We start from the raw sequence: 11,966 nt of genomic DNA, 5'->3' as shown, positions 1-11,966 counted from the left end.
CAGCCGCTCTGCGGCATGTGGGATCCTCCCAGACCGGTGCGCGAACCCGGTTCCCCTGCATCGGCAGGCGGACGCGCAACCACTGTGCCACCAGGGAAGCCCCAAGATTTTTACTTTTTATTTGGTTTTCAAAAGATTGTGATGTTTTAGGTTAGGTCTTCTTTGAAATGATTCTGTTTGGAGTTTGCTGAGCTTTTTGGATCTATAGGATGGTGCCTTTAATCAATCTGGAAAACTCTCTCCCACTTCTCTTCAAATATGCCTTCTGCTGCTTTCTGTCTCTCTGCTGTAACATTACACGTTACACATTAATCCTGTGTCAGATGCTCTGTTTTTACCTTCTTTTCACTTCCTTTGTATCATCATAAAGTTTCCACTTACCTGCCTTAGTTCACAATCCTTTCTTCTACTGTGTCCAGTCTGCAGTTAAGTGCATTCATGGTTTATGTCAGATATTATATTTTTATTTAGTTCTAGAATTTTTTTTGATTCTTTTCTTCTTTTTTTTTCCATGAAATTATTTATCATGTTTATAATAGTTATTTTAAAATCTTTTCCTGCTACTTCTAATGTTTGGGATATCTGTTTTTGTTGACTTTTTTTTTCTTGATTATGTATCACATTTTCCTGATTCTTACATTTCCTGATTCTAGTCATTTTTTTGTATAGTGGACACTGTGGATGATACATTGTAGGGACTATAGATTGTTATCTTCTACTAAAGAGTATGAATTTTGTTTTGGTAGGCAGTTAAATAATTACAGATCACCCTAATCCTGATGAGGCTTGGTTTAGGATTAATTAAGGTAGAGTTACTTTGATTTTGCTTAATCCTTGGATGTAGTAGCCCTTATTCTTGGGCATGGTCTTTCCTTCTGGGATGTAGTTTTCTAGGGTTTCAGCTGAATGCCTTGGGTGCTTACTGAAGTTCTTTTGCCCAAGCTGGGTCAGAACTCTAATGCCTCCCAATACTGTGTAACTCCTGAAACCTCTGCCCAGAACCCTAGCAGCTGTTCTTTGCCAGGTCTTTGAGAGCCTTTTCCGATACATTTGCAGTTAGGGTCCAGCTAAGGACTCATGGAGAAACCCACTGCAGGTTTCTGGGTCCCCTCCTTTGCTCTGCTTGACTTTGCAAAGCCCTCCTCACAGTCAATTCCGTAGCCTCCTCCCTGTGGACAGGAATGTAAGGCCTCCCCACCTGGCAGGAGCACAATTGTGTACCCTCTGTCCACCTCACAGACATGTCCCAGGCACCCACAGAGCTACCAGTGCTGTGCTGGTGTCTGGGGAAGAGCAGACAATAAAGGACCAAAAGAACAAGGTGATGTTAAATAGCGCTAACCAGTGCTGAGCAGCAGATAAAACAGGACAGTGAGCTGGAAGATGAGGAGGAACCCGTTTAGGAGGGGAGGTCAGAGAGGGTCTCTTAGAGGAGGTGACCTGGGAGTTGTGACCTGAATGATGAGAAGAAAGGGAAGGGTTGCTGTCACCTGAGACCTTGGGGATCAAAGGCAGGTCCTCAAACAGACAGGAACTGTGTGTTAATGGGGGAAATGGTCACTTACAGGGAGAACTAAAGAAACCCAGCAGAAAAAGGAACAAGGAGAGCTGTGGTAGTTTGACCCTGATTCTGAGTGCTCGGGAGGACTGGGTCTAAAGAGGTATTCTCTTGACATTGTGAAACTTGTTTGTTAGGAAGGTTAATATGATGTCAGTTACAGGAGGAATGGACCTAACTAGGGAGATGGATCAGAATTTGGAGATATCTAAGCATTAAAGAGGGGTGGCTGTTCAGAATATTTTATGTTTGGGATGTCTGCTTATTCCATGATGTTTCCCCTAATGTGTCTTCTCCCCCTGTTTTGCTGATGACTTTTTTAGCTGATCAGTCTTCCTGTGGATTCCTCTTGTTCTGTGTGTACATTTTGTGGCTTCTCTTCTCAAAGTTCCATCTGTTCCCTTAGTTGTTATTTAAAAACATCTACTTGTATTGTGCACATCTTGTTGCTTTTTTCTCATCATTCTCACTCTAGGAGTTTTTTCCCAAGCACCTGTTTTTCTTTTCCTTCCAGCATGGAAGAACAGACCTAAAAGCCAAGAGTCACCATCAACAGAGGCCATTTCTGGTGACGGATTACCCAGCAGCATGAACCTGGAAAGGTACACAATGGGTGATTCCTGGCGTTCTACCGTAGCAGACGACTGGAAATCTGAGGATAAATCAGAAAATCAGAAGATGTACCGTGTTAGTGTGGGGCCAGTGGAATATGAACAAGGGCAACTAGTGACCCCAGATGGGGATTGGGAAAATGCTGAAGTTGTGGGGAAATGCAGCTTCAATTCCGACTTTGTTTCTTCACAGAGATTTCTTATCAAAGAACATTTTCATCAAACTGACTCAGGAGTTCACAGTTTACAGCATAATTTTGTTTTACAGAATCATCAGGAAATCTTGGTAGAAAAGAAATCTTGTAAAGACAATCCATATGGAAAAGTCCTGGAAAAATTGTGTAAGTTGAATGAGCACGGTAAATATACCAACCAGAGCAGATACTTTTCTACACATGAAATAATTACTACCAGAGAAAAATGTTACGGATATAAGGAAAGTGGGGATTTTTTTACCCATAGGTCACAACTCTCTCAGTTCATGATAACTCATGGTAAGGAGAAATCCTATGAATGTAATGAATGTGGGAAAGCCTTTAAGAAGCTTTCATCTCTTCCTCACCATCTAAGAAATCTCAGTAGAGAAAAAGACTATGAATGTATGAATGTGGGAAATCTTTCTGGCAGAGTGTTCACCTCATTTTGCACCAGAGAATTCACACTGGTGAGAAACCTTATAAATGTAATAAATGTGGAAAATCTTTTAGCCAAAATTCTCACCTTAATGTACATCAGAGAACTCATACTAGAGAGAATCCCTATAAATGTGATGAATGTAGAAAATCCTTCAGTGGACGGTGTAATCTTAATGTGCACAAGAGAACACATACTGGAGAGAAACCCTACAAATGTAATGAATTTGGGAAAACTCATAGTTTTCATTTATCCTTCACTCAACATAAGAGAACACACACTGGAGAGAAACTGTATGAATGTCATCAGTGTGGGAAAGCTTTCAAAGTTCTAACTTTATTGGGCACCAAAGAACTCATACCATGGGGAGGAAATTACACATTTCATTTTAATTCACAAAAGCTATACACGTATATGTAGATTTTGTCTTTTTTAACCATTTCCAGAGAAGGGCTGAGACTGGGTGGTATTTGATACCTGGGTAAATTGCCAATGAAAAATAATTAGTAAAATCAAAACTCCCTTCAATAATACTAGTTAATACAATCAGCCAGTGTGGGAAAGGCCATTGCTGAGAAGTCAGAATAGGTTGATGATATTTGACTCAAAGACTGAATGTACTATTTCAAAGAGCCAGAGTGCTATTATTTACTTCTTTTTCTCCAATGCTAGAAAGTTAGGGTACTCTAATTTGTTTCAGGAAGTCACCATAAACTGTTATTATGAACACTGTGTAGATATATGGAAAGCACCTGTAATGTGTACTGAGAAATGCAGAATTGTTGTGGCTGTGTTATCCTATGTGTGCATCTGGACAAGGGCTTAGAAGAAAACAGAAATGAACATAGCTAATTTAATAAGAGTCTGGGAATACTGTGCCTTTTTATGTTTCTCTAAAAATTGGTATAGTTTTACAACAAATAAAAATACAAGGAGGAGAAAGAAGCTCAAATGTCAGTCTGAATCATTAGAAATGGGTGCACTAAAGTAGCAAAAACAAGAAGAAATGGAAATAAATTTAGTGCTAAACACAAGAAATTAGAAAAAAAATATTTCTAATCAAGGCAGAAACAAGGATGTAATAGTGATAAAAGGAGAAAATACATGGAAAAGATGATTCTGAGAAAAACAAACTATAAATTCCAAACTAACACGATCAAGAAAAATAACACAGATTTGCACCATTGGGAATGAAAAGGGAAATAAACATAGAGAAAATTATATCCTAAGATTTGTAGGGCTTCCCTGGTGGCGCAGTGGTTGAGAATCTGCCTGCCAATGCAGGGGACACGGGTTCGAGCCCTGGTCTGGGAAGATCCCACATGCCGCAGAGCAATGGGGCCCGTGAGCCACAATTACTGAGCCTGCGCGTCTGGAGCCTGTGCTCCGCAACAAGAGGCCACGATAGTGAGAGGGCCGCGCACCACAATGAAGAGTGGCCCCCGCTTGCCACAACTGGAGGAAGCCCTCGCACAGAAACGAAGACCCAACACAACCATAAATAAATAAATAAAGAATAGTCTTTGAAAAAAACATTTTAATACAAATACTTAAAAAAAAAAGATTTGTATATTTTTGTGTTAACACACCTGAAAAACTTAGATGAAAAAGACAGTTTTCTAGGAAAACATTATATTGACTGAAGAAGACACAGAAAACCTAATAGACTAAACATTTCAGAATAAATTGAAAAAGTTCTCAGGGAATTACTCCACAAAATTTCAAGCCCAAGCTATTTTACCACTGAATTATTTCCACCTTCAAGAAATAGAAAACTCTTTGATATACAGCTATTCCAGAACATATAGAAAGTTGAATGCTACCTCTTTTGTGATACCAGTCTGTCAAAGCTCAAAGAAAGAAAAAGGCCAATATCTCTCAGGAATATTAATGCAAAAGTTCCAGATCAGACATTACAGCGAGTACACGTGGATTTAGGAACAATCACTCCAGTAAACGGGTACTTTGTATTAGGAAATATACAACTACCATGCTCCATTTTAATCAAGCAGTGGAGAAAAACAAGTCATCTCAATGATTAATGAAAAAGAAGCTGATAAAATTTAATATTTATTATTTCAGGGGAAAAAAACCCTGGTAATGGAAAAAGTATTTTTATAATATGATGATATCAGGCTTAATGGTGGCACTAGAGCTGAGGTTGGCAAACTAGGGCCTACAGGCCAAATCTGGCCCATGTGTTTTTGTAAGTAAAGTTTTGTTGGAACATAGCATGTACCCACTCATTTCCATGTTGTCGGTAGTTGCTTTATGAGGTAGAATAGCTGTGAAAGAGGTCACATGGCCTGAAAAGCCAAAATGCCAGAAAAGCTTTGCCAATCCCTGATCTAGAGCCGTTCCTGTTCCATTCAGGAAGGACCAAGGCAAGGTTGCTCACCAGTCCTTATGTATGAGCAGGCAGTTCACAAAAGGAGTACATATGGACAATAAATACATGGAAAAGTGTATGAGCTCATCAATAATCAAAGAGATATAAATAAAAATGATAAAAGTATATACTTGGGCACCTGTTATGAGGTAGGCAGTATCCCAAGCATTCAGTCTAAGTAACCTCATTTAATACAAAAATCCTAGTAAGGAAGTTCTGTTTAGACTGCAGAAAATTCAGTCCCAGGAGGCTAACTGACAGGTAAAGACTGGCAAGGATTTTAAAAGACTGTGTTGGATGTAGGCAAAATTAGTAGGGAAATGGACCCCATTATTCAGCACCCATGGATGGTTATATGGGTGCACCCTCTTTATAGGGTGGTCAGGTTAAAAGTGTCCATATATAAAGTATGCTTATGAGTTGATTCAGCAGTCTCACCCGTGGAAATAACTGCCCAGTTATGAATGCACACGGGCATAGGACCTTTGTTATAGCACGGTTTGTAACAGCAAAATAAGGAATGCTCACCAATAGGAGAATGTTTAAGTAACTATGGTGCAGAAATTAAATGGCATATTGTTGGGAGACAAAATTAGGTTCATAACAACCTGGATGATCCCAACTCTATGAAACCATAAATCTCAGGGGAACTCTGTAGAAGAATGTCACCCACATGTTGACATTGATTATCTATGGGTGATGGGACTTTTAAGCAATGTTTGCTCTACCTTTTCCTAAGTGATTTTGTTTACAGTGAATGTGTACCATTTGATACACATGCAGCTTACTTATTCAGCACAGTTCCCAGAATAAGTAACTTCTCAGCCTGTGTCTGATTTCTGCCTGCCTCTGAATGCTCCCACCATAGCACTGTCCCAGGTGTTCACCCTGCTTGGCTTGCACTGGCCCTGTTCTGGTTCCTGAAATCTTGGCAAGGTGCCTGCAAACGTTTTTCCCTCCATCTGGAACCACAGTCCACCCACCCAACATAACTTTTGGGAAGCTGAGACCCATCCTTCTGGTCTGGGCTTAAACATCACTTTAGAAAGGACATTCATGACCAACCAGACCTAGCTGATCCTTCCTCACACCATTTATCAGAGTTTGCAAAGATTTGTTTACCTGTTTGTTCTTCAAACAGCAGGCAGAACTCCTGCTGAAACGTCCTGTCATGCCAGCCTCTGGAGAAAGTTCCTGTGTCTTCCCAGTTTATCCAGAATTTAAGATTCAGATCCTTAACAGCTTACTGGGGCCCTAACCTGTGATTCTCCCCCTGACTACATTTTAATCACAGAGGTAGCTTTAAAGAAAATGACAACATCAAACTTGTTTCCAATGAAGATGTAGGAGTGCATGAACAACCTTAGCTCCCAATATAACAATGAGTAAAACAAAGTTTAAAAATTATACTCTCCTATGGTACACTACCAAAGAGGGGTTGGGAGCAAGGAAGCCTTGATGCATTTCAAGGAGGTGACCCCTTCACAGGTGAGCACGCTGGGGACAAGCAACTGGTCTGGGTGCAGGTAGGCCTCAAAATTGTCTAGAGCAACTCTGAACAAAGAAGGAGAGAGCGGCAGAGCCCTGGACAACAGTGAGCAGGTGGAACAGAGCCCCAAACTTGGGGCAGGAAGAACTCCAAGTGCAAAAGTAATTTTCTCATCCTGAGAATCCTCTTGGCCTAGAATTTTGCTGTGTACCCAGAACAGTGACGTGCTCATATCTTAGTTGAATCATTTTTGACAAATGCATATCAAGACACAGAACATTTCTGTTACCCTAGCAAGTTCTTTCATGTCCCTTGCCTCAACCTGATAAAAGGCATCTACAAAAACCTACAGGTAAAAAAAAAAAAAAAAAACAAAAAAAAACCCTACAGGTAATATCACACTCAATAGTAAAAAATGGAATGCTTTACCCCTAAGATGAGAAGAAGACAAGGATGTCTGATCTCACCACTTCTATTCAACATTGTAATGGAGGTTCTAGTTAAGGCAATTGGCAAGAAAATGGTATAAAAGGAATCTGTATTGGAATGGAAGAAGTAAAATCTGTTGTTATTTACAGATTAAATGATCTTCAGTGTAAAAAATCTGATGGAATCAAAAAAAAAAACTATTAGGACTAGCAAGTGAGTATAGCAGGATTGCACGATACAAGATCAATATTCAAAAATCCCTGGTGGTCCAGTGGTTAAGACTCTGCGCTCCCAATGCAGGGGGCCCAGGTTCGATCCCTGGTCAGAGAAGTAGATCCCGCATGCTGCAGCTAACATAGCCCGCATGCTGCAACTAAAGATCTGGCATGTGGCAACGAAGATCCCATATGCCACAACTAAACCCAGCGCAGCCAAATAAATAAATAAATATTTAAAAAAAAATTTGCAGGGAGCTCCCTGGTGGTCTAGTGTTTAGGGTTCAGCACTGTCACTGCCATGGCCTGGGTTTTGCTATAAAAAGAGGAACATTTTCAGTGTTATTGGCCACAGTAACTTTTTCTTGTTGTGTTTTTTGTTTTGTTTTGTTTTTTGGTACGCGGGCCTCTCACTGTTGTGGCCTCTCCCTTTGTGGAGCACATGCTCTGGACGCACAGGCTCAGCGGCCATGGCTCACGGGCCCAGCTGCTCCGCAGCATGTGGGATCTTCCCGGACCGGGGCACGAACCCGTGTCCCCTGCATCGGCAGGTGGATTCTCAACCACTGCACCACCAGGGAAGCCCCTTGTTGTTGTTGTTAATGATGTTCTTCTAGAGATTTTATGTGAGAATAATTTCCTTAGGTAAATATCCAGTCATTTTGGAAAGATCTTTTTCCATTTTGTTTTTGTTGTTTTTTAAACAGTTGAAATAACAAAAATCCTAAGTACTCAAAAAAATTAATTGCAGGGAGTTCCCTTGTGGTCTAGTGGTTAGGATTTGGTGCTTTCACTGCCGTGGCCTGGGTTCAATCCCTGGTGGGGGAACTGGGGTCCCGCAAGCTGTGCATGCAGTGGAAGCATGGAGTCCTATCTTTTACTTTGTTTATGGTGTCCTTTGAAGAAAAGGATTTTTTAAAAGTCTTTTCTTTTTCATTGTTTGTGTTTTATGTCTTCAGTTCAAAATCCTAACTACATTTGGGTCCTAAAAATAGTATCTTGTATTTTCTCCTAAAAGACTTTCTAATCAGCTTAATTGCAATATAATTGACATAATAAACTGCACATGGACTTCCCTGGTGGTGCAGTGGTTAAGAATCTACCTGCTGGGCTTCCCTGGTGGCGCAGTGGTTGAGAGTCCGCCTGCCGATGCAGGGGATACGGGTTCGTGCCCCGGTCCGGGAAGATCCCACATGCCGCGGAGCCGCTAGGCCCGTGAGCCATGGCCGCTGAGCCTGCGCGTCCGGAGCCTGTGCTCCGCAAGGGGAGGGGCCACAACAGTGAGAGGCCCGCGTACAAGAATCTACCTGCCAATTCAGGGGACACGGGCTCAATCCCTGGTCCTAGAAGATCCCACATGCTGCGGAGCAACTAAGCCCGTGCGCCACAACTACTGAGCCTGTGCTCGAGAGCCTGTGAGCCACAACTACTGAGCTCATGCACTCTAGGGCCTGTGTGCTGCAAATACTGAGCCCGCGTGACACAACTACTGAAGCCCTTGTGCCTAGAGCCTGTGCTCCACAACAAGAGAAGCCACGACAATGAGAAACCCGCCTGCGGAGCAACTAAGCCCGTGCGCCACAACTACTGAGCCTGTGCTCGAGAGCCTGTGAGCCACAACTACTGAGCTCATGCACTCTAGGGCCTGTGTGCTGCAAATACTGAGCCCGCGTGACACAACTACTGAAGCCCTTGTGCCTAGAGCCTGTGCTCCGCAACAAGAGAAGCCACGACAATGAGAAACCCGCGCACCGCAATGAAGACTATTCCCCGCTCACCGCAACTAGAGAAAGCCCGAGCGCAGCAACGAAGACCCAACGCAGCCAAATAAATAAATAAATAAAAATAAACCACGTATTTAAAGTGTACAATTTCATAAATTTTGACCTTTTTAAAAAATATTTATTTTTGGCTGCATCGTGTTTTAGTTGCTGCACGCGGGATCTTCACTGCGGCATGCAGGATCCTTCGTTGGGGCGCGTGGGCTTCTCTCTCTAGTTGAGCCGCACAGACTTAGTTGCCCTGCAGCACGTAGGATCTTAGTTCCCTGACCAGGGGTCGAACCTGCGTCCCCTGCATTGGAAGGCGGATTCTTTACCACTGGACCACCAGGGAAGTCCACCTGACTTTTTTTTTTTTCTCCTTGACCTTTTTTTAAAAAATTATTTTTTATTCTTTTGGCCACGCCATGCGACTTGTGGGATCTTAGTTCCCCTATCAGGGATTGAACCCATGCCCCCTGCAATGGAAGTGCTGAGTCTTAACCACTGGACCTCCAGGGACGTTCCAATTCTGACGTTTAAATCTGTAAAACCATCACCACAATCAAGAAAATGAATATGACCATCACCCCTGCACGTTTCTTCATGCCCCTTGAAGTCCCTCCTCCTACCTCTCCACACCCTTCCCCATTCCTCTGTTCCCAAATGACCACAGGTCTGCTTTCGGTTACTATAGATTAGCTTGAATTTTCTAGACTTGTATACAAATGGAATGATATGTTGCATACTCTTTTTTTTGGGAGGGGGAGCTGGCTTCTTTTACTTAGCATAATTATTTTGAGATCCATCCATGTTGTTGCATGTATCAATAGGTCATTCCATTTTACTGCTGACTAGTATTCCATTTTATGGATCTACCACAGTTTGTTTATCCAGGACATTTGGGTTGTTTCCAGTTTGGGGCTATTACAAATAAAGCTGCTATGAACACTAGTATAGTGTACAAGTCTTTGTATGAACATATATTTCCTTTTGGATAAATAGGATTAAAATATCTGGATCATACAGTAGGTGTAAGTTCAGCATTTTAAGAAACTGTCATTTTGTTTTTCAGAGTGGTTATACCATTTTACATTCCCATCAGCAAAGTATGAGAGTTCCAGTTCCTCCACATCCCCATCAATATTTGGTATGATCAGTCTATTTGATTTTTGCAACTCCAGTAGATGTGTATTGGATTCTCGTTGTGTGTGTGTTTTTTAAATAAAATTTATTTTATTTATTTATTTTTGGCTGTGTTGGGTCTTTGTTGCTGCACGTGGGCTTTCTCTAGTTTTGGTGAGCGGGGGCTACTCTTCATTGGGGTATGCGGGCTTCTCATTGCAGCGGCTACTCTTGTTGCAGAGCATGGGCTCTGAGTGCACGGGCTTCAGTAGTTGTGGCACGCGGGCTCAGTAGTTGTGGCTCACGGGCTCTAGAGCGCAGGCTCAGTAGCTGTGGTGCATGGGCTTAGTTGCTCTGTGGCATGTAGGATTTTCCCAGACCAGGGACTGAACCTGTGTCCCCTCTATTCTTAACCACTGTGCCACCAGGGAAGCCACTCATTGTGGTTTTAATTTATATTTCTCTAATTACTATTGATGTTGAACATCTTTTCAAGTGCTTGTCATTTGCCTGTTTTCTTTCATGAAAATATTTTACCCTGTTTTCAAAAATTGGGTTCTTATTGTTGATCCACTTTTAATTTTTGTACATGGTGTGAGTTAAGGATCAAAGTTCTTTTTTTAAAAAAATGTAAAGATAGATATCCTGTTGTTCAAGTAGTACTTGTTGCAAAGGCTATCCTTTTCCCACTGTGTTGCCTTCTGTGCCTTTGTAAAAAATCATTTATCCATAGATGTATGGGCTTATTTCTGAACTATATATTCTGTTTCATTGATGTATCTGTTTATACCAATACCATGCTGTTTCGATTATGTACTTTATAATAATTTTTGAGATCAGATAGTGCTAACTCTCCAATTTTCTTCATTTCTGAGTTGTTTTTATTATTCTAGGTCTTTGCATTTTCATGATTCCATGTCTACAAAAACTCCTGCTGGGATTTTGATTGGAAATGCATTGAATCTATAGATCAATTTGAAAATAATTGACATCCTAACAATATTGAGTCCTCTAACATATAAACAAGTATATTTCTCTATTTGTTTAGGTCTTCTTTAATTTGTCAGCAATATTTTGTTTTCAATGTACGAATTCTTCACATCTTTTGTCACATTTATCCCTATTTCATAGTTTTTGATGTTGTGGTAAATGGTATTTTTACTATTTTCAATTTCCAGTTGTTCATTACAAACATATAAAAAGGCAATTGTTGGGACTTCCCTGGCTGTCAAGTGGTTAAGACTTTGCATTGCAGTGCAGGGGGGTGCAGGTTCGATCCCTGGTTACGGAGCTAAGATCCCACATGCCTCATGGCCAAAAAACCAAAACATAAAACAGAAGCAATATTGTAACAAATTCAATATAAAGACTTTTAAAAAATGGTCCACGTCAAAAAAAAATCTTTAAAAATAATGCAAAAAATAATAATAATAATGCAGTTTTAAAATAATGCATTAGGACTCCATGCTTCCACTGCAGGGGGCCAGGTTCGATTCCCTAGTTGGGGAACTAAGATCCCACATGCCACACGGAAAAAAAAAAAAAAAAAAACATTGAAATGATAAACCTTTCAATGATAAATATATGGAGCAAAAAATGCAAGTTGCAGGGCTTCCCTGGTGGCGCAGTGGTTGGGAGTCTGCCCGCCGATGCAGGGGACACGGGTTCGTGCCCCAGTCCGGGAAGATCCCACATGCCGCGGAGCCGCTAGGCCCGTGAGCCATGGCCGCTGAGCCTGCGCGTCCGGAGCCCGTGCT

General features: G+C 41.4%; 1 protein-coding gene across 6 annotated transcripts in view; it reads left to right on the top strand.

The window, feature by feature from the left end:
• Positions 1–11,966, top strand: part of LOC102994539 (zinc finger protein 606) — a 79,457-nt gene that overhangs the window by 28,100 nt on the left and 39,391 nt on the right. For all 6 annotated transcript variants that reach the window (XR_008615427.1, XR_008615426.1, XR_008615424.1 and 3 more), the window contains exons 2-3: positions 2,073–2,510; positions 10,160–10,234. Coding sequence is in view for 1 of the 6 variants with exons in the window: in XM_055078840.1 (XP_054934815.1) it covers positions 2,487–2,510; positions 10,160–10,234 (99 nt within the window). In the remaining 5 variants the exon portion in view is untranslated. The remainder of the gene's footprint in view (positions 1–2,072; positions 2,511–10,159; positions 10,235–11,966) is intronic.

The sequence above is a fragment of the Physeter macrocephalus genome, chromosome 17, assembly GCF_002837175.3.
Source record: "Physeter macrocephalus isolate SW-GA chromosome 17, ASM283717v5, whole genome shotgun sequence".
NCBI lineage: Eukaryota > Metazoa > Chordata > Mammalia > Artiodactyla > Physeteridae > Physeter > Physeter macrocephalus.
The sequence above is the reverse complement of the archived record's forward strand: the minus strand, read 5'-3'. Positions and strand labels throughout refer to the sequence as shown.